At 34.4% G+C, this 20,996-nt stretch overlaps 2 protein-coding genes and 1 long non-coding RNA gene across 5 annotated transcripts; 2 read left to right on the top strand and 1 right to left on the bottom strand.

Annotated features, from left to right (window-relative positions):
* Window positions 1-30: 30 nt before the first annotated feature.
* On the top strand, window positions 31-4,782 carry LOC129315214 (uncharacterized protein C3F10.06c). The gene is given in 11 exon segments (XM_054958784.1): window positions 31-417; window positions 718-875; window positions 1,511-1,871; window positions 1,874-1,894; window positions 1,897-2,199; window positions 2,357-2,457; window positions 2,538-2,646; window positions 3,460-3,495; window positions 3,498-3,518; window positions 4,436-4,485; window positions 4,488-4,782. Coding segments are annotated over 11 exon segments (1,578 nt in total). The 5' UTR covers window positions 31-131; the 3' UTR covers window positions 4,620-4,782.
* Window positions 4,783-8,461: 3,679 nt separating this feature from the next.
* LOC129315200 (putative ABC transporter B family member 8) lies at window positions 8,462-16,021 on the top strand. 2 transcript variants are annotated; one of them, XR_008594416.1, is made up of 10 exons: window positions 8,462-8,756; window positions 8,866-8,920; window positions 9,090-9,268; window positions 9,389-9,846; window positions 11,629-12,169; window positions 12,301-12,480; window positions 12,590-13,870; window positions 13,966-14,381; window positions 14,467-15,389; window positions 15,619-16,020. XR_008594416.1 is itself a non-coding variant. In XM_054958773.1 (9 exons), the coding sequence occupies exons 1-9, from the start codon at window positions 8,505-8,507 to the stop codon at window positions 14,816-14,818; spliced, it is 3,714 nt and encodes a 1,237-aa protein (XP_054814748.1). In that variant the 5' UTR covers window positions 8,462-8,504; the 3' UTR covers window positions 14,819-16,021. The 2 variants fall into 2 exon arrangements, 1 of the variants encoding a protein (XP_054814748.1); XM_054958773.1 differs by having other exon boundaries at window positions 14,467-16,021.
* Window positions 11,423-12,412, bottom strand: LOC129315223 (uncharacterized). 2 transcript variants are annotated; one of them, XR_008594420.1, is made up of 3 exons: window positions 12,298-12,412; window positions 11,804-12,149; window positions 11,423-11,729 (listed from the first exon to the last, which is right to left on the bottom strand). It is a non-coding gene; the product is annotated as an uncharacterized LOC129315223 (long non-coding RNA). The 2 variants fall into 2 exon arrangements; XR_008594419.1 differs by having other exon boundaries at window positions 11,423-12,149.
* Window positions 16,022-20,996: the final 4,975 nt, after the last annotated feature.

Genomic DNA, 20,996 nt, shown 5'->3' with positions numbered 1-20,996 from the left:
TCATTTGGATTTCCTTTGTTCAGTGCGCGCGCGCGCGTGCACACACACAACCCTACGTGCAGAACTTGTAGAAAGTACAAACTGTTTTCGCCAATTCGGCGACTGGCCATCGGAGACACAAGAAGTCGGGCATGATGGAGGAAGGGACGAAGCTAAGCATTTATAGGGCAGTGAGAACCATAAAGCGAAGAGATAATACTCTCTACAATGCATTGAGATCGATATACGAGGACTCCATTTTCGTAGGTGAGATCAATCAGCTATGGCCTGATCTCCCTCTTCTCGCCAACCTTCGTTGCGGTCTCTGGTACTTCCCTAGATTCCACTCCACCTGTTACTTCAAGTCCACTGATGGCCACACCAATAATTGGTCCTTCAACACCTCTCGTCTCAATCTCCATGTTGCTCACCTCGCAGGTACAACGCCCCTTTTTATCTCTTTCCCAGTACATTTTAATTAGATGCAAAACACTGCCAATGAAAAGAAAAAAGAAATTTTGGTATTCGAAATAGATGTAAGACTTTGCACTGAGCTTCAATCTGTCGAGAAAATTAGAAAAGGTTTCTCCCTTCCTCTTTACTTGAAGTTTGTATGCAAGTTGTTGCCAATTTTATAGTTCTTTCTTTCTTTTTGCACAAGTAATTTCTATACGCCGAGCTTGATGGAAATGTAGCATTTAATACACCTTTTCTTTTGCGGCCTAATGATTCGGGTAGGACAGAAGGGAGGTTGTTTCATTGTTGATTCCACCCGGAGGGGAAAGAGGTTTCCGGATAGCATGTCAAAAACAATACCTATGTGGGCATGTGTTTTGAATCGAGCGATCAGGGACTTCAGGAAGAAATTTCATGATGAAGATACTTCAACCAATGGGGTAAGTAGTTGTAACTCGGAACAATTAAATTAATGATTCTATTAGTACGTTATATTTCAAAAATACTGATCATATGCTATTTACCTTACACTTACGACTTGTTGTTACAAAATGGGAATGAGAAAGATAGTGGGAATGCAGAAACTCTCTCCCAGAACATGGAAAGCTTTCTTTCTAACTAAGCTATTTTGCCTTCTACAAACACAATAAAAATACTATTCCTCACCTTTTTCCCTTTCTTCAGATAACTGTTCCATGTACCAAACGCATTCTTAATACCTCTCACTACACTTGTTTCTATTGAATTATGGTGACACAGAGAGGTCTGTAAAAATTCTCGAGTGATTTTTATCGAACAAGTTACATGGGTATATATTCATGTAGGAGGGCGCAACCCTATGAGCTATTTAAGTAAACAAACAAAAAGATTTACGATGAAAGAGAAGGAATATATTGAATACATTGGATGCATTCTATTGCATGGAGCAATCTTCTTGGAAATGAAAATGAATTTCGTTGCACAATAATTTGGTTTAGTAAATAATAGTTTTGGAATCTTATCATGGATATTCACCTGTATGGTTATCTCTATGTTGTCCTTACAATTTCTTGTGTTTTACTGCCTTCATAAACAGGATTCAAGCGCTTATGATCAGCATCATGAGATTATGGGAGAGTTGTCCCTTGACTGGGATTGTTCCTTGCATCTTCCTCTGTGGGTTTCCGAAACTGAGAAATCTTCCATTGAGGAGCGCCTTGAAGAATGGACTGAAAGGTTGAAAGAAAGTCGAGCTGATATTGCTTCCCTTTCAGCATGCTTGAAGAAGCCCTTACGCCCTCTGTGGATTTCACAGAGAACTCTCATATGGATAAATGAAGTTCCCCACCATGATTCTTGGGATTTTACACCCATCATACTAGTGTCTGCGTCTTCCTCAACTGGCATAAGTCAGCATAGGACTACCTCTGAGTTTAGCTGGAGTTATATACCGGGTGCTGAGATGATGAAGAAAGTTGGGCAAGGGTTTATCTCCTAATCTTTTTTGGAATGATGTCTATGATATTATAAACTCTGGTCCTGATGTGTGTAATCAGAAAGTTTCAGATATAGTTGAGAAGAGCAGAGTATATCGTTCTTACAGAGGAGAGAATGCCCCTCAGATCACAGTCAAGTCTCTCAAACCATCCACTCTATCACATGATGAATTGTCTGTATCTTCTGATATTTCAAACATAAATTTTGATATGTCAAGGTCTTCTGATGAAGATTCTACAATATCTTGGCTAGGTTCAACCAATCTGTCTGTTGGAACTTCTCAACGTGGTATGCACAGTGAACTGATGTCCTTTTTGTGATTATCTAGTGCATGTTTTTGAAGGATTTGCAACATCCATGAAACTATTTTAATTGTACAGATTTTAGTTCAAGTGAATAGTGCTTCTCTTTTTGATTGGTTCATTTTTGTTTATTTTTGGTACAGCTGCAGAAGTGCCTGATGTTGATTGCATATTGAATTGTGATCATGAGTCCATTTCTGTCCCTCTTCGAGTTGAAGAAGCACATCTGCATCTTCCCATAGTTGTGAGTATAATGTGGAAGGAAAATTTGCTTCCGTTATTTCATAGGATGAACTTCTCTTATCTTAGTTTTCTGATGTCCAGAGTTCAAAATATGATCGGTTTTCCTTGATAAACAATCTTCCTTCTGCGATGAGCTTTGCAAAGTTGAATCTAAGTGAAGGGAAGAGACTTCTGGTTTGCTGTGCTAACGGTAAAGGCTCCTTCCCTACCTCCCTCCCTCTCGCACACACGCACGCACACACACACACACCACTCTCTCTCTCTCTCTCTCTTCTCACTCTCTCACTCACGATTGTTTAGCTATGTTAGATATATTAATGAATACGTTTTTGAGTCATTCTTAATCAGTCCATTCCTAACAGTTTAATTTGACAATTCAGTTACCTGAACAAGGATCTGTGCATAACCAGATTCAACATTGATGTTAGTTTGTTTAGGATTTGAGAACAACTAAGTCTTCCTTGATAATACTGCATATAAAATGTTGGATGTGTTTGTAATGAAATTGAGTGAGCATTCAGAATTTGAGATTAGCTTTTGGTACACTTCAACTTTGTATCTATTCTTAGGTTATCTTTTGAATGAATGACCTTCCTCTCTCATGCACAAGGTCTATGGATAAGCAAATTATTTTAATTTTGAGTCATTCTTAATCAGTCCATTCCTAACAGTTTAATTGACAATCAGTTACCTGAACAAGGATCTGTGCATAACCAGATTCAACATTGATTTTTAGTTTGTTTAGGATTTGAGAACAACTAAGTCCTTCCTTGATAATACTGCATATAAAATGTTGGATGTGTTTGTAATGAAATTGAGTGAGCATTCAGAATTTGAGATTAGCTTTTGGTACACTTCAACTTTGTATCTATTCTTAGGTTATCTTTTGAATGAATGACCTTCCTCTCTCATGCACAGGTCTATGGATAAGCAAATTATTTTAATCTCTAGCTATTCAACATTACCATTATTTCCTACTTACATCTTTTTTGTTGCTTTTCAGGGGAAGATATTAGTGTATGCGTTTGTTTAGCATTTTTACATCATTATTCAATGAGGAAGGTACATGTCTATGCTTTGCATTAGATACGGAAGATTAATTTTAAGCCCAGTTCTCATGTATAAAATCAACACTTTCGTGGATCTTATGGTTTTAAGAAATTCAAATATGTAAATTGATTGCATGATGAGAGAGTGAAAGAAGAATAAAACGAGAGAAGATGCTGATGTTTTTACTCCGTCTGAAAGATTTACTGTTCGATGTTTAGCAAGGGTCACCATATATGAAAAGCCAGTGATTTTTCTAGTCAACGATGGATAAACCAGGAAAAAGTATCACTGAATCACATGGTGACTCACGCCTTATAATGTCCCTAAAGCTAAATTTTCAAGTTTGTGCCCAACATAAAAATACAACATGCTTCAGTTTGAAAAGCACATGATTAAACTGTCTTTAGGTGCTTAACTTGGCCACTGGGCTCTGCCCTTGAAAATTCCCATGTTTACTTCATGCTGATTTGAGAATTATTGGATACATATACGATACGCGTATCAGTATCCGTGCAACTTAGTTTTGAATAATGCTTCCTCTGCTGTGACTATTGTTACTTTGGAAATAAATCCTGTAAATTATAGGCTTGAAAAATCTTATACCTGGTCTGTTCAGTTGTGTGGAAAGAAATCAGATAGAGACAACTTTCATCAGTTGGCATGATATTCTGCTGTAATTTACTCTAAAGCTTTTGGACCAGATTAAAATTTGAGTAAAACTTGAGCCCAAAAATGTAATTTAATCTTTTGATAAATAAGTAGTTTTTTTTAACCACATATTAAATGAAATTAAATTACACATATACTATAAGATTATGAAAATTCACTGAATGAATTTAAGGTAGATGCTTCATTGGCATTAATATTAGAGTTCTTATAATTACTAATCATCCCTTGTTTCTAAACTTTGACTCATTTTCCATGGCTAGGTAAGTATGATGGTGGAAAGTCTTTCAGTGAGACCCGTATCACCAAATTGGAGAGATGAGGCGGCGACTTGTGTATATCTGCAAGTTTGTAACAAATGCAAGACCTTCCAGGGGAAATTTGAGACAGGTTTTTAATTTCCTTGCCGGTCTCACTTCTCAACAACCATCAAATGACTGCAATTAGCCATTCCTTTTCAAGAGCTGTTAGTTTTAGCATGATGATGGCGGTCTATATTAGATTATGCAAAACTAGATCTTGTCTGAATTTAGAAGTTCTTGTTTATGACTCTTTAAACAGTGTAGCTTTCAATAATTTATATACAATGGCTCGTGTATTCTTTCTTTCACTTGAATATTGTTTCGTGTATTCCATACCTATTTGTATCTTTACCAGTTGCTAGGTGGCTATTGTAATAATCATACTGAGTTTTTATGCAACAAGTGAAATAATTTGAACTATAATTTGTCATTCAGGTATTCTTATTCATGTTTTGTAGGTCCAAAAAAAAAAAAAAAAGCTGTTGCGTTCGCATCTCTGTTCCTATTCTGTTCCCAATTCAATCCCTGACCGATAAAACTTTGTAATGGTGAATCTTTACATTACCTGACAACTAACTAGAGAAAGGGCTAAAAATCTGATCAGAGTGAAGAAGTTTTTAATAACCTATGCTTGCTTTGCCTTCCTGTAAAATCATATGGCTCAAGTGAAAGAACCATTCAATGCAATTATCTTAATCATACTTTATAGACCTGCTTTTGAAGTATCATGATGTGGCAAACAGTTTGGTAGTTTGAAAAAATGAAACCAAAAGTAAATAATGGATGTGGCTACGGTCAATTTCTTGTCAAAATCCCACTTCCCAACTTAATTTATATTATAGGTCGTCTCATATCTCTGCAGCAATATGTTAATGATCAGACACATTTTCTAATAGTGTTTGAAAGAGGGATTAAATTTTTAACCTTTGTTTACATTTTACCTCACTTTTAGGTAGCTGTGATCGACCAGCATCACCTTTTTGGAGTGATACTTTACTTATCATTGATATATTTAATTTTCAATAGCTGTTGAATATCATTAGCTAGCTGTCTGAGCATACGATTACTGTTTTCTGGCCAAAAAAATAAAATAAAATTACTGTTGATTTTCTAGCTGACCCATTTAACTATTTAGAATCTTGACACACCATTTGGCACCTGTATTAGATTATCTTAAACGTCGGCATTAGAATAAAGCCAATTAAAATTTGGTATGATTTGGTTTTCCCTTTAGATAATTTACCAAATCCCCAGTGTGAACACAGGGTGCAGTTTAACTAATTAAGCGGATGATTATTTCATGATTGGGGGCACATGTTTTACGTGAATTGGAAATAAAAAAATAAGAAAGAAAGAAAGTAAGTGGGGCTCCGTGAAATAAAACAATAAACAAATTGTGCACTCCAACCTTTAATGATGAAGGCAACCAAAATGCACCGCTAAGTAAAATGTTACGCCAACTTTTATCCTTAATTATATTTGAGCAAAATCTGTGATAATAATAACGTCCAGGTCCAGGAGAGACCTAATATAATATTACAAACAGAGCTATGTTCTAGCCGAAATTATCGAGTCCGATTGTTACTTTATTAAAATATATATACTGAAATATTAATCAGTCTATAATTTTATATCTACTGAAAAATTATTTTTTTTTAATCATGGGCACATGTATGTTACGTGGGATTTCATTTAAAGCTAGAAATTAGGAGAGGAAAACTCTTAAAGGACCAGGACTTAAATGGCCGGCTTTGTTAAGCTTAATCATGCTTTAGCATTCTATTTTTTAAAGCTCAATCCTATTCTTTTTTAGAGTCTAAGGGCTGGTCCTATGAGTCTAAGTCCTAATATTTTTTAAATTTAAAAAATTACAAAAAAATTATAATCCCAAAGAAATTATTACGCATAAGATTAATTAAACCTAGAAAAATAAATTTAAGTAAATCTATACCATAACATATATACAAAATTTAAACATCCAGATCAAATATAATACCAAATAGCAACATCATCAAAAATCAACACCAATGAAGTGAGCAACATCTTGATGATTGTCATTAGCCTAGGATTTTAGGCTTTTAAATGTATTTCTTAGTTTTACTTTGTTTCATTTTAACTGAAAATTAAAAAAAATAATAAAAACAAAAATAAGGCTTGAAAAACCATCCTTTTTATTTTTAGACTCATTAGGGATGATTCTTTTAAACTTGAAATTTCATTTTACATTCCCAACTAGCAGCTTGGCCCTCACTACAAAAATTATAAATAAGAATGATTTAGTATCATGAAATAGTTAAATTTACATTTAAAGACTACAGTCCTTCATTTATTTTGGCGCGACCGATGGTAATGGGGGCTGGCTATCTTTTGATAAAAATAATTTCACCATAACCTTTAATTTAGGATGTAGAGTGTGAAGTTATAATTAATTAATTTAAAACCTAAACATTGTGACTTCCAAAAAATAATTCTTCGAATTAACATGAATAGATTCGCTTGACAAAAGGGATTCAATAATAGTCTTACTATCACTCATGTTATGTGGGTTCAAATCAAAATTTGATGTTGATGCCATGCTTAATTAAACAAGAATAAAGTAGAAGAAGCGTTCACCAAAATAAAACAGAGAATAAAGTAAAAATAAATGCAAGAACTTGATTCATTTATTGTTTATTAAAAGCAAAAGCACGATTTTATACTAATTCTATATCAAATTAAAGAAAGAAAAGATGACTCAATTGACACGTGATTTACGCGGATCATGAACATCATAGATTCAGAGTGTGCAGAATATTAGAATTATTACCACATAGGATATGGGTCTAATTAAAAATTCAACAAATTGGACATCTTGTCCACAATCTTCATTTTACATATTGGGAAATCGACGGGTCAAAATTTGATCTGAAAACCTAAGTATATCTCATGCTAAACGTGTTAAATTTAGTCTAGTATCCATTCTAAATTAAAATATATATCAGTTATTTCATGGTGTAATCATCATAGTGCAAAAATATTAGCATACTATCTTCCATGGAATACATGGCTATCCAATAAACAGAGAGCTGTACTTGACAACATTAATTAGAAAAGCAAATCCCATAAATTATGGACATTTCCTGTACGTAAAATTTACTTTGAGACACGTATTTGTATGATCAAACACGTTGGCATGCTATCTAACTTTTAATTAATTATAGAAACAAAATTCTAATCATACGTAGAAGCTCAGTGACGTTTTATTCACATTGTACGTTCAAAAGGAGAAATATAGATAGGAAATAAAGGAATTATTGGGTCTGCGCATGCATGCAACTTTATTTGGTAAGACTTGTGAGGAAAAAAGAAGAATATGCTGTTTCTGATTATCTTCGTCCCTCCTTCTCTGAAACGTTAATAAATTAAAGCTCTTTCCGCCGAAAATGATATTCATGATCGTGTATAATGCAGACTGATCTAATTCACTTTTCAGACTTGATTGATTAATGTAATTGGTAGACAAGGGAAACTGAACCTAACAAAGTAACAAGTTTTTGACCCCTTCATTCCCACTACTGTAATATTCAATATGTTCTTGAAGTCCTTCCTTCAGGAGGAGCAGGAAAAATAGAACTTGGTGACTGACTGACCAATGAAAGAAAAAGCCTGAGGAATAAAAAAATAAATAAAGGAGAGATAGAAAGTATTATATAATGCAAGATAATAGTAGTCTTCATATATCGTTCATTAAAACCAGACAAACAGGTTTGATATGCATCTTCAAAGATCTCATTGAATAATGAAGCGCCATAGGGCAGCCCCACAACTTTAAGAACCCACACATAAATAAAGCTCTATTACTTAATTAATTAGACAGTGCTTTTTTAAAATGTGCTTCATTTTACTATGTATTCCACTTCAACAATAGTGTCACACGCGCCTGTCCGCTCATATATAAGCATGATGAGGACATCAACTCCTTCATCCGTTCTTGATTCAACACTTCCAAGCAGTTGATGAGTTTTGGGAGAAGTTGAAAGAAGCAACATATATGGGTTCATCAGAAAGGCAAGTGTTAGAGAAGGGTGGAAAAGATCAGAGATCTTCGAATAACTCTCTAGCCATAATTTTCAGATACAGTGATTGGATTGATGTGGTGCTCATGGTAGTGGGTGCTTTGGGTGCAATAGGAGATGGCATGTCCACCAACGTATTGCTCATATTTGTTAGCCGTATTATGAACAGCCTGGGTTATGGGAATAAACACCAAAATAGTGGGAACTTCATGGCTGAGGTCGAAAAGGTTGGCACATGTTGTAATGCTTAATTAGTGAGATATATATATATATATATATATATTACTTGTTTTCCTTTCTTAACTTGTTTATTTTGGCTTGGATCGTTGTTTACAGTGCAGTTTATATTTTGTCTACTTGGGATTAGCAGCCATGGTGGTGGCCTTCATGGGTAATTCCAAACCACCTCCTCCTCCTCCTCCCCCCTCTTCATCTTCTGGCTTCATATTTTCAGAAAAAGACTGGCTATATTTTCTAAAGATTTGATCTTGAGCAAGAAAAACAAAACCATAGGAACTATAATGTATGCAAGTCTGAGTAACTGCTGATGATTAATGCAGAAGGGTATTGCTGGAGCAAAACAGGCGAGAGGCAGGTGCTAAGAATTCGCTACAAGTATTTGGAGGCTGTGCTGAGACAAGAAGTGGGGTTATTTGATTCCCAAGAAGCAACCACCTCAGAAATCATCAATAGCATATCAAAGGACACTTCTCTCATCCAAGAGGTTCTGAGTGAAAAGGTAATCCATTCATTCATTCATGCATACATATTTTTCTCAGCTCTCCTTCTGGCTCTTATATCAACTTCATTCATTAACTGATCATCTACTGAATTTCTCATTTCATGTTTGGGATCTCAGGTACCCCTATTCTTTATGCACTCATCATCATTCATCTCAGGAGTTGCATTTTCTGCATACTTCTGTTGGAGGGTGACCTTAGCAGCATTCCCAACACTGCTCTTGCTGATTATTCCAGGAATGCTTTATGGCAAGTTTCTTATCTATTTGTCAAAGAAGTCTTATAAGGAGTATGGCAAAGCAAACAGCATAGTAGAACAGGCTCTAAGCTCTATTAAAACAATATATTCCTTCACTGCGGAGAAGAGAATCATCCAGAAGTACTCAGCTATACTGGATAAAACTTCAGAGCTAGGAATCAAGCATGGCCTAGCCAAGGGTCTTGCTGTAGGAAGTATGGGTCTCTCTTTTGCAATCTGGGCCTTTCTCTCTTGGCATGGAAGCCGTTTGGTTATGTACAGTGGTGAAAGCGGAGGAAGGGTCTATGCAGCTAGCATCACCTTCATTATGGCTGGGCTGTAAGTAGTTTCTTTCATCAGTACTCTTTTTAGTTGCTTCATACATGAAACATTTAATTTTTCAAAGTGTCTTTAAACTTCTTTATACATAAAATTTATTATACTCATAAGATATATCTTTACTAAATGTTTCCATTGATTTTGAGTCATGAAAATTCAAGAAATTAAATCTTATTAAAAAAAAAAATACTCACAAGACCAGCAGTAACTGGCTATAGCTTTATATTATATAACTACTAGTAGTTTTGTTATTGATATCCTCCCCGAATTTAGTGGGGTAAAGGAGATCTAAATTCGTTCAACTTCATGATTGATGTGCACTGTAAGACCAGAATCAAGTTGTTTATTATTTAACTGATCATTATCTTGACTAATGTGCATCCAAATTAAAGAAGATCCCGCTAACCCCACATCTTTTACTGCTCAAACATCGACCTTTGAAAACTCTCCAACACAACATGCTTTTGGCAGTGCGAAAGTAAAGAAGTGAAAATGAAATACAAGCCACCTAACTTTGTTTGAAAAAAAAAAAAATTGCCCTTTTTTTCACAAGAATGCTCTCTCAAACCTTCTCACAAAAGCATTTAGGCACTTGAGTAAGTTTACTGAAGTGAACTCGAGTTATAATTTGTGGGCGGAGCAACATGGTTGAGAGGTCGGGACAAATGTATCCTCTCATTTTGGGAGAAATTATAGATTTGGTGTGTAAATTTTAGTATTTTGTATTTATAACTTGAAATTTTGAGCTACTTCTTTTTAAATGTTAATATTTGCATCCCTATCTATAAGTTTTAAGATTTTGCACCCTTTCACATAAAAGTTTTGGGTCCGCCACAATTAAGTTATAATGCCAAGGGAAATTGATATACTTGAGAAGTTTTTGCCTTTTCAATATGTCTCAACCATGATATATTCTCCAATTATTTATATAGTGCGTTATAATCAAAGCAAAGCAAAGATTCTTCAAATCGATTATTAAAAAAAACATTTTAATTTTTTAGTTGTAAAGATTTATCATAGTTGGTAAAGCTTTTTTATAATAGTTTAGCCACAAAGTGCAATCAGCATAAAAACTCAACTTGTAATAAAGAAATGCTGTAATTCATTATTCACATGATCGCTGCAACAAATGTGACACATTTTTTCAATCACTTAAAACGACAAAAATATGTTGAAATGGGATGAACTGATAACTCGAGTCAAAGATATTCAATTATTATTAGCACACATAGGCGAAAAAAGTGAAATAATTAATTTACTGTTTGAATCAAAATATAAGACATTAATAATTAATTTATAATAAAAAATGTTACTTAAAACTTTCATTTTTTAAAAAAAAATTTGTATCTTTCTAATTTTATCCTTATTAAATATCTTATATAAATATTTTACTAATAATAATTAAAATTTTAATACATCATTTAAAATAAAGAGTAATAAATAAATTAAGAGTATAGTTTAAAAAAATAATTATAAAAATTATCTAATATTCTATATTTTGGACAAAATAAAACTTTTAGAAGGTAATATATTGTAGTTCGTATAATCGGGAAAGAAATCACAATGAACAATGCTATATTCAAAATCAGCTCTTATTCATTAGTAAATCATGCGCCGGCGACAATCTCTTCACTTGAGTTAGGAAAAGATGGAAACACAGCATGGTTTCAATTCACTGGTTTGACAATATGAGACCGCTAGCCCTTACAAACTTTTTCTGATGTTTAGCTTTTACATGAAGTTGTTCTTTGTAATTATGCTAATTGGTGAGCTGTAATGCAGATCCCTTGGGGTGGTGCTTCCTGACCTCAAGTACTTCACAGAAGCATCTGTTGCTGCTTCACGCATATTTGACGTGATTGATCGGATACCATCCATTGATGCTGAAGACACAAGAGGACTTGCATTAGAACGCATGAGTGGGAAGCTAGAATTTGAGCATGTCAAATTCACATACCCTTCTCGTCCAGAAACAGTTGTGCTGAGAGATTTCAATCTGAGAGTTGAAGCAGGGAAAACTGTTGCTTTGGTTGGTGCGAGTGGAAGCGGCAAATCCACAGCAATTGCATTATTGCAGAGGTTTTATGATGCCAATGAAGGTGTGGTGAGAATTGATGGTGAAGACATAAGAAGCTTACAGTTGAAATGGATAAGAGGGAAAATGGGGCTCGTCAGTCAAGAGCACGCACTGTTTGGAACATCTATCAAAGAAAATATCATGTTTGGGAAGCCAGATGCCACCATGGATGAAGTAATTGCTGCAACCACTGCCGCCAATGCTCATGACTTCATAAGGCAGCTTCCTGAAGGTTATGAGACAAAGGTAAGTTCAAGTCTCAGTTATTTTGCTGTCTCTAATGATATGTAAAATGAAAATAGATGAATTCACTGTCACTATATATCATCCTGAAAGCAACAATAATGTAATCACTGACAAAACTAAATGTAAACCAGATTGGAGAGAAGGGGGCACTTCTATCGGGTGGACAAAAGCAGAGAGTAGCCATTGCTAGAGCCATCATAAAGAATCCAGTAATTCTTCTACTTGATGAAGCAACCAGTGCTCTTGACTCTGAATCTGAATCACTGGTTCAGACTGCCCTTGATCAGGCTTCCATGGGAAGGACCACATTGGTAAGTACTTCAAACTACTTTAAAGTAATTCTTATTTATGGATTGTGAGTGAACCATCCAACTTTATTTGCACATCCCTTGTCTAATTTTACTTGCTAAACATGGACAGGTTGTTGCCCACAAGCTGTCAACTATCCGAACTGCAGACCTCATAGCAGTCGTCAATGGTGGTTGTGTCAATGAAACAGGCACCCATAATGAACTCATAAACCGACCAAATGGCCTCTATGCAAAACTAGCAAAACTACAGAGACAACTAAGCTGTGATGTCCAAGAACAAAATCCAGAAATGGGTATTTCTTCTGTCACAAGAAGCAGTGCTGGGAGACCAAGCACCGCCAGGTCAAGCCCTGTCATCTTCCTGAAGTCACCCATGCCTGATGACGCCCCTTCAAATCCTGTGTCTTACCCTCCACCATCGTTTTATCGTCTTCTTTCTTTGAATGCATCTGAATGGAAACAGGGACTAATTGGAACCCTCTCGGCTATAGCATCTGGCTCAGTTCAACCTATATATGCCTTCACCGTTGGGGGTGTGATCTCTGCATTTTACATTGAAAGCCATGAGGAAATGCGTCAAAAGATCAGGACATACTGTTTCATTTTCTCGATCCTCGCCCTTGCTTCTATCGTCGTCAATCTCATTCAGCACTACAATTTTGCTCATATGGGAGAGAAGTTAACGAAGAGGGTCAGATTGCGCATGCTAGAGAAGATCTTAACCTTCGAAACAGCATGGTTTGAGGAAGAACAAAACTCCAGTGGAGCCTTATGCTCAAGGTTGAGCAATGAGGCTTCCATGGTGAAGTCACTCGTCGCAGACCGAGTTTCTCTGCTGGTACAAACCACTTCTGCGGTCACAATCGCCATGATCATAGGGCTTGTGGTGGCATGGAAGCTCGCTCTTGTTATGATAGCAGTTCAACCACTCACAATTATCTGCTTCTACACACGAAAGGTGTTGCTCTCCGCACTCTCAACCAAATTCATCAAGGCTCAAAACCAGAGCACTCAAATTGCAGTGGAAGCAGTTTATAATCACAGAATCGTAACTTCATTTGAAAGCACCAGACTAGTGCTGAAGCTATTCGACAAGGCTCAGGAGGCACCGAGGAAGGAAGCGAGAAAGAAATCCTGGCTAGCCGGGATAGGAATGGGCTCAGCTCAGTGTCTAACTTTCATGTCCTGGGCTTTGGATTTCTGGTTCGGAGGCACGTTGGTCAAAAATAGTGAAATATCAGCAGGCGCTGTGTTCAAGACATTCTTTGTTTTGGTCAGCACCGGCAAAGTCATCGCCGACGCCGGAAGCATGACTTCTGACCTCGCCAAAACCTCCACAGCAGTCGCCTCTGTCTTCGAAATCCTCGACCGCAAATCACTAATCCCCAAGGTGTGTGCGCGCGCGCGCGCTCGTATATCTCAAGCCTCCATTTTTAACTTCATATGACGTTACAAACTCATTTTGGGTGTGACATGTCACTGCAGGCTGGGGATGGAGCTAGTGGGTGTAAGTTAGAAAAGATGGGTGGGAATATAATGATGAAAAATGTTGATTTCGCATATCCAACCAGAAGGGAGGCTCCAATTTTGAGACAGTTTTGCTTGGAGGTTAAAGCAGGAACGAGTATCGGACTAGTTGGGAAGAGTGGATGTGGAAAATCAACAGTGATAGCTCTGATTCAAAGGTTTTACGAAGCTGAAAGAGGGTATATCAAAGTAGATGGTGTGGACATAAGGGAATTAGACGTTCATTGGTACAGACAACACACAGCACTAGTAAGCCAAGAGCCTGTGATATACTCAGGCACAGTACGTGATAACATCTTGTTTGGGAAGCAAAACGCAACAGAGAATGAAGTGGTGGAGGCTGCCATGGCGGCAAATGCCCACGAGTTTATCTCGTAAGTCTTCTTTCTCCACTTTTTCAGAAAACTGGAAGAATCCAAAATGGGTATGTACGTAATTCAAAGGTTTCTTGCGATGCAGATCACTGAAGGATGGATATGAAACGGAATGCGGGGAGAGGGGAGTACAATTTTCAGGAGGACAGAAGCAGAGAATAGCGATTGCAAGAGCAATAATTAGGAGCCCAACAATACTACTGCTAGATGAAGCAACAAGTGCTTTAGACGTGCAATCAGAACAGATAGTGCAAGAAGCGCTTGATAGGATTATGGTTGGGAGGACTACCATTGTGGTGGCTCATAGGCTCAACACCATTAAGAACCTCGACTCAATTGCTTATCTTGCAGACGGGAAGGTTATAGAGCGAGGAACCTATGCGCGCCTAAGGCACATGAAAGGTGCCTTCTTCAATCTTTCTACCCATCAAACTTAGAGAAGTTACTAGCAGTAGCAGAGAAATCTGATTCAATTTATATGGCCAAATGGAAAGATTTTATTATGTACATATGTGGTTCGAGACGGAGTTATGAGCTGGAGGCAACTCTTTTTATTACAAAACACAACATGTAGGGGAATCCCATTCTTGTTCACTCTGGCCGTTGAGTAGTCTAAGGTGGCTCGATTTGGCGCAGCAACTGCACGTGAATTTATCGAAGTTATTACATTGAACTTTTGAAGTTGTATCACTGGTTATATGCAAAGAAGGATATAGAGAGACCTGAAAGTAAGGTTCAACATTGGCCTTGAGATTCTGCTGCTCTTGCTTCACCTGCTTATAAGCAGTTATTGTCCTGCATAGGCTCATGCCTATTCATATCAGTACACTGTAGCCATTTCAGTTTCAACAGGGAAATAAAATTAAGTGAAGTGGGGTCGTCATTGATCCTTACCCTTCCACGTCGTCGTCTTCCCAACTTTCCCTCATCTTGTCCACCTCATTCAGCATCTTGAGAGCTTCGAAACTACAAAAGTTAACACTTCGAATTGTCAAACCTATAGAACAGGTTACGTAACTCATTTTTATCTAACTGTAAATGTTCTTTGATTGAACCGTGTTGCTGAGGAAAAGAATTAAGATACCGACAACACTGTAAATCTTCTGTTTTTTTTTTTTTTTTTTTTTACTTCCTTTGAGTCGGTGAAGCAACCTGTCTATGCTATGCTTGTCTTTATATTCATGAAACCTGCAGGCACACAATCCTTGAATTACAATTTGATGTGATTAATAAACAGGACGGTACAACAATTTGAGATCAAAGTAAATATGGAGCTCACAAACTGTTGTCAAATTCATGGAGCTGTCTGTCATTGTCCTTAAAGAACAAGGCAAATATTTCCTGAACAAAGTGAGGACTGTCCAAGTCTTGCAGCTCCTCCAATTGTTGAAACTGTGGTCGACTCAAAAATCCCTGCACCATTTTCCACATTATTATTTCTTCTCTTGGAATTGTAATTTGGTATATGATAATTAATGCACGCCATGTAAATGAATATGTGAATAATCAATGTCAATATAAATGTAATTTAAAAGCTGATAAAACTTAACAGTGTTACGTACACTATTTATTAATCATGAATAATACTGTTTTAAGTCTTCAGTTTTTTACAACGTATGTGGGATCTGAATCTAGCGGTTTATTGTCCAATAGAAAATTCAATAAAGACTTCTCATTTCGAAGGGACATAGAGGATTATTCTGATTTAATTTGTATTACAGAGTTACAGTCATTAGAACCTTACTTTTCTCCTAATTTGTTTCCATATGTAGCACCTGGAAGAAGGAATTGGTGTTTGTGACAGGATTGTAAGTTCAGCTATAGCAAGACATATTCAATGCGGTAAAATATCTAATTATTTTAAGTTGGATGAGCTATTTAAAACTGAATAAAAAGGGAGGTGGGAGAGAGAAAAAACAAGGAGGAAGTGAAGTTTGTAGTCTCCAAACAGCTAAAAATAATAAACATGTTCCATTCATTTATGTCATTGATTGATGTCTATAGCATGCGATTTTTTAAAAGATCATTTTTGTAATACAATATGAAATTGCTTCTTTGTTACGATCCTTGTCAAATTTCAAAGGTAGTATTGAAATTGGCCTTCACCACACTTCCTGAAAAACAACCTAGCCTTGGTTAGTTAAAATCAGAAAAAATGAAAAAAAAAAAGTGAACAAATTCATAATAACAAAATAAGCAATATCAACATCAATTATTGAAGCTAAGAGATGAACCTCATCAAAGAAGGACTGTTTCATTAAAGCAAGTTTTTGTTGCAAAGGCTGCTGATTCTCCATTGTTGTGTGGCAAAATATGGTGACCCTAGAACATAATTTTATATGTGCAAAAAAAAAAAAAAGCAATTTAGGGTCAAACCTCATGCATCTGCATGCATTAATTATTCTTCCTAGGTTTAGATTGCAAAATCTAATACGAGGATGCTTTAAATCTTTCAATAATAATATGTAATACCGCGGCGCACATGATATTGTCAAAGTTGAAGGTGACGAACTCGATTTTATTTTAATAGTTTCTTGTTATATAAAATTTGAGTTTGATTTTTAATTATATTTTTATTTTTATTTTTTGTAATAATAATGATAAAGTATATATGAGTTTTATGATCAATCAAACAAGTTGCTTCACGCATTACACAAAGTTGAAAAATAATCTACATTATAAATAATACAACTTGTTTGCAAATTTGTTACCAATATTGATACATTGATATTTGATATCCAGAAAAATAAATTAAACTCCGATCCCTAGTTTGATGGGCTCATTTAGCTAAGAAGTCAAAATAAATAACAACTTAAATGTTAAAACTAAGTTTAGTTTTATTTTTTTAATTTTAATTCCACTGAAATTATTCACCTCATGTTGCACACCGATATAGTCTTCATATATGTATTAGAGGAATAAATGAAGCAATGTATCCATAGATTTAAAGCTCTAATAATTATGAAGATGCATAAATGGAGTGACAAACAACTTTGGACATGCAATAATACAAAATAGACATGTAATAATCAAAACAATTGTGGTTGTTAATAGTGTGCGTGTGTGTCACATAAGTGCAAACTTCTTAAAATTATATCTTGAAATAAATAACTCGAGATTCTCTTATGATCTATTTTAGTTATAAAACCACCCCGGAATCTAATGCATAAAAATAAGTAATTAAGAAAATAAGAGAACAATTAAAATGGCATATCCATGGTGAAATATATTTTGATCCCGAAAAGATGAAGATGACGACTACATGTCACTCTCATATTTTTTTTGTTTGTGATTCCTTCCATATGTATAATCTAAAAATTGAAGTTTAAATACATAAGAAAAACAGTAAATTTAAATTCCTTAATCCAAAAAACATCTCCGATATACTATTTCTTTTTGAAGTTCTCTGGTGCAACCTAGCTAGTATGAGTATTAGGATCCGTTTATTTAAGATTAAAAAATAAGTAATTTTTAGGTAATTTAGAGATTTTATAAAAATAAATTTATTTTGTAATGATTTTATAAAATGTAGACATTATTTTATGTTTGGTTACAATAAAAAAAGTAATTATTAGTTAATTATTTTTAAATTTTATAGTATCTTTCTTGATTTTTGTTTTATAAAATAATTTATTATTATATTATTTTAAAATTTTATGATATTTTCATGTATCCCATCTATTTTAAACACTCTCTCTCTCATCTACCATATTAAATTATTTTCAAAAGTCACTTAGAATACTTTTTTAAAATAATCAAAAATCTACTTTTTTTATTTTTGATTATTTTTAAAAGTTTAAAGAAACATTATAAAAACTCATAAAATAAATTTTTTTCAAAAAAATAAGTGATTTTTTCATGAAATAAGCTAAAACAAATGAGCTCTTAGTGTCAATATATATATATATATATACTCTTTAAACCATGTTAGTGAGAACATATTCTATTATGTTTTAATTTGATTGTAGAACTTAAGCAACATACCCATTTTTTAATTATAAAGGATATGACATCGTGATGGTATATGAAGATTTATTCTTGAAATCAAGTGATGTAAGTTGTTACAAATTCAAAAGCATGTTGAGTTTCGGGAGAGTGTTAAGATATTATCTTTTGTGTTTGTTATTTGTTGAGATTTATATTTTGTTGAGATATAAGGAATATTTTGTATTCATTAAATATTATTAAGATATTCATTAGTTATTATTAAGTTCTTTTATGTATTGTAACTTGTAAGCCTTTCATGTAATAGGGTATGTCATTTTTTTCAGTCTTCTTTACTTCTCTTTTGACTTCCTTCATGATATTAGAGCTTAGTTAATCAAGTTTTGATGGTTTGTCTGAATTAGAGTTCTATATTGCAAAGCTTTAGCCCTCCCTCTCTCTTTTCTGAAGCAGTTTTCTTAGCCTTTTAGGTTGTAAAGGCTTTTGCTATTAATTCAGTCCGTTTTCTATTGATTTAATTTTCCTTAGAAATCCTAGGTAAGTGTTTACGATGAAGTATTTATTGATTTAAGATAAGATCATAAGATTGCAATGTGTTCTCTCAATGCATCACTCCACCATGTGGCTATGTGTGGTCTTACTATCTCCACATTGAACGAGGTGATTTGGGTCTTCCCATTTCATTTCTAAGTATAATAGGTATAATATATAAATCATCCTAATAATAATTAATGAATACAAAATATGTCTTAAATCTCAATAGAAGAAATCTTATTAGATAACAAACACAACCCAATAAATCTCCATAAATAATATATCTTAACACTCCTCCAAACTCAAGATGCTCTCAAGTTTATATCAACTTGTATTGTTTAATTTGAAAAATAAACCTCACTACATCATAACACTCCCCCATATATCCTTAAGTTTGTAACTTGTAAGGGCTTGTATCACTTGATATGAAGAATGTATGACAAAGAGAGGTTTTAAAGAGAGCAAATATAAACTTGAGGTTATTCTCTTATGCATGAATCATAAATCATCACTAAACAAAAAAATTAGAGTAGTTCTTGGAGGAACAAATCACTATACGAGAAAACTAGGGAATGATTCTCAGAGGAACAAATCACTATGCAAGATGCTCAGGAAAACTCAAGAGTGATTCTCAAAGCCATAAATCACTAGGCGGGAAACCCGAGTGATTCTCTGAGGCACGAATCATTGGGCAGGAAACTCGAAAGTAATTCTCAGAGAGATGAATTATTTGCTAGGAAACTTAGGAGTGATTCTCAAATGAATGAATTATTAAGTAGAAAAACTCAAGGAAACTCGAGAGTGATTCTCAAAGGGATAAATCACTGGGCAAAATTTCAAATTGAACTATGAAAATACTAAAAGCAAAATAAAGAGTGAAGGCCAGAGATTTTAGCCTGAACAAACTGTCAAAACTTGATTAACCTAGCTTTAGTATCATGAAAGAAGTTATGAGAGAAAGAGATAAAGACTTGAAAAAAATGTCATACTTTATTGATATGAAGAGCTTATAATATATAAATCATCCTAATAATAACTAATTAATATCTTAATATTATCTAATGAGTAACACTCGGGGTGATCCTCTAGAAAATAAGTTAGGAGAGAAGGAAATGAGACAGGAAAAAGTACTGTACTTTATTAGTACAAAGAGCTTATAATATATAGAATGTCCTAATAATAACTAATGCATATCCTAATAATATTTAATGAATACAAAATAATTTTAAATTTCAATAAATCTCGACAAATAACAAATATTAACACAATAAATCTTCAAAGATGATATATCTAACAATCCTCCTCAAACTCAAGATACTATAAAATTTGTAAAAGCTTTTATTGCTTGATCTAAAAAATGTATAATAGAGAGAGACTTCAAAGAGAGCACATATAAACTCAAGATGATTCTCCTATGCATGAACATAAATCATCACTAAATGAACGAAAAAAAAAACTCAAAATAAATCCCCACATAAAAAACTCAAGAGTGATTTTTGAAAGGATAAATCACTGGATAAGAAAACTAAAGAGTGATTCTTAGAGAGATAAATCACGAGAAAGAAAACTCATGAATGATTTAAAATGAATCACTTAGTAAAAAATTCAAAAATGATTCTCAAAAAAATAAATTATAAAAAAATAAAAATAGACAGCTAGAGTTTTAATATACAAAACAAAGCTCCAGCCACCAAGCTCTATACCATAAAAGAAATCCAGAGATAAATCAAGGAAATTGGAAACAATATATTATCTTTTGCAATTTATTGTGTTAAGATTATCTATTAAGATTCATTCTTTTGAAATTTAAAGAATATTTTATATTTATTAAATATTATTATGATATTAATTAGTTATTATTAGAATGATTTATATATTGTATTCTTTTTCCAAGTCTTCATCTCTTTCTGTCCTGACTTCTCTCGGACATGACATTACAAAAGAAAGAGAATAAGAGCATTATACTGATCAATAGGTCAGCTAATAGCATATTTGGCCAATAAAAAGAAAAAACGATGTAACAGTGGCATCGCACTCGAGGTCTTTTACAAATTACTCGAGATCTTCGCTCCCTTCCTCCCCACAACCTAATCCGCAACGCTTCTATAATCTATATAGAGATAAAACAATAAATAC

This window comes from Prosopis cineraria, unplaced genomic scaffold (genome assembly GCF_029017545.1).
Source record: "Prosopis cineraria cultivar Desert tree isolate PC_DT_omini unplaced genomic scaffold, ASM2901754v1 PC1, whole genome shotgun sequence".
Lineage (NCBI taxonomy): Eukaryota > Viridiplantae > Streptophyta > Magnoliopsida > Fabales > Fabaceae > Prosopis > Prosopis cineraria.
This window is presented reverse-complemented; position numbering and strand designations above follow the sequence as displayed.

Excerpts from the sequence above, each read along its gene's own strand:
- LOC129315200 (XM_054958773.1), top strand. The coding sequence starts at position 8,505 with ATGGGTTCATCAGAAAGGCAAGTGTTAGAGAAGGGTGGAAAAGATCAG. Across the intron at positions 12,481-12,589 it reads CCATGGGAAGGACCACATTG|GTTGTTGCCCACAAGCTGTC; the intron begins GTAAGTACTTCA and ends AAACATGGACAG. Across the intron at positions 14,382-14,466 it reads AATGCCCACGAGTTTATCTC|ATCACTGAAGGATGGATATG; the intron begins GTAAGTCTTCTT and ends CTTGCGATGCAG.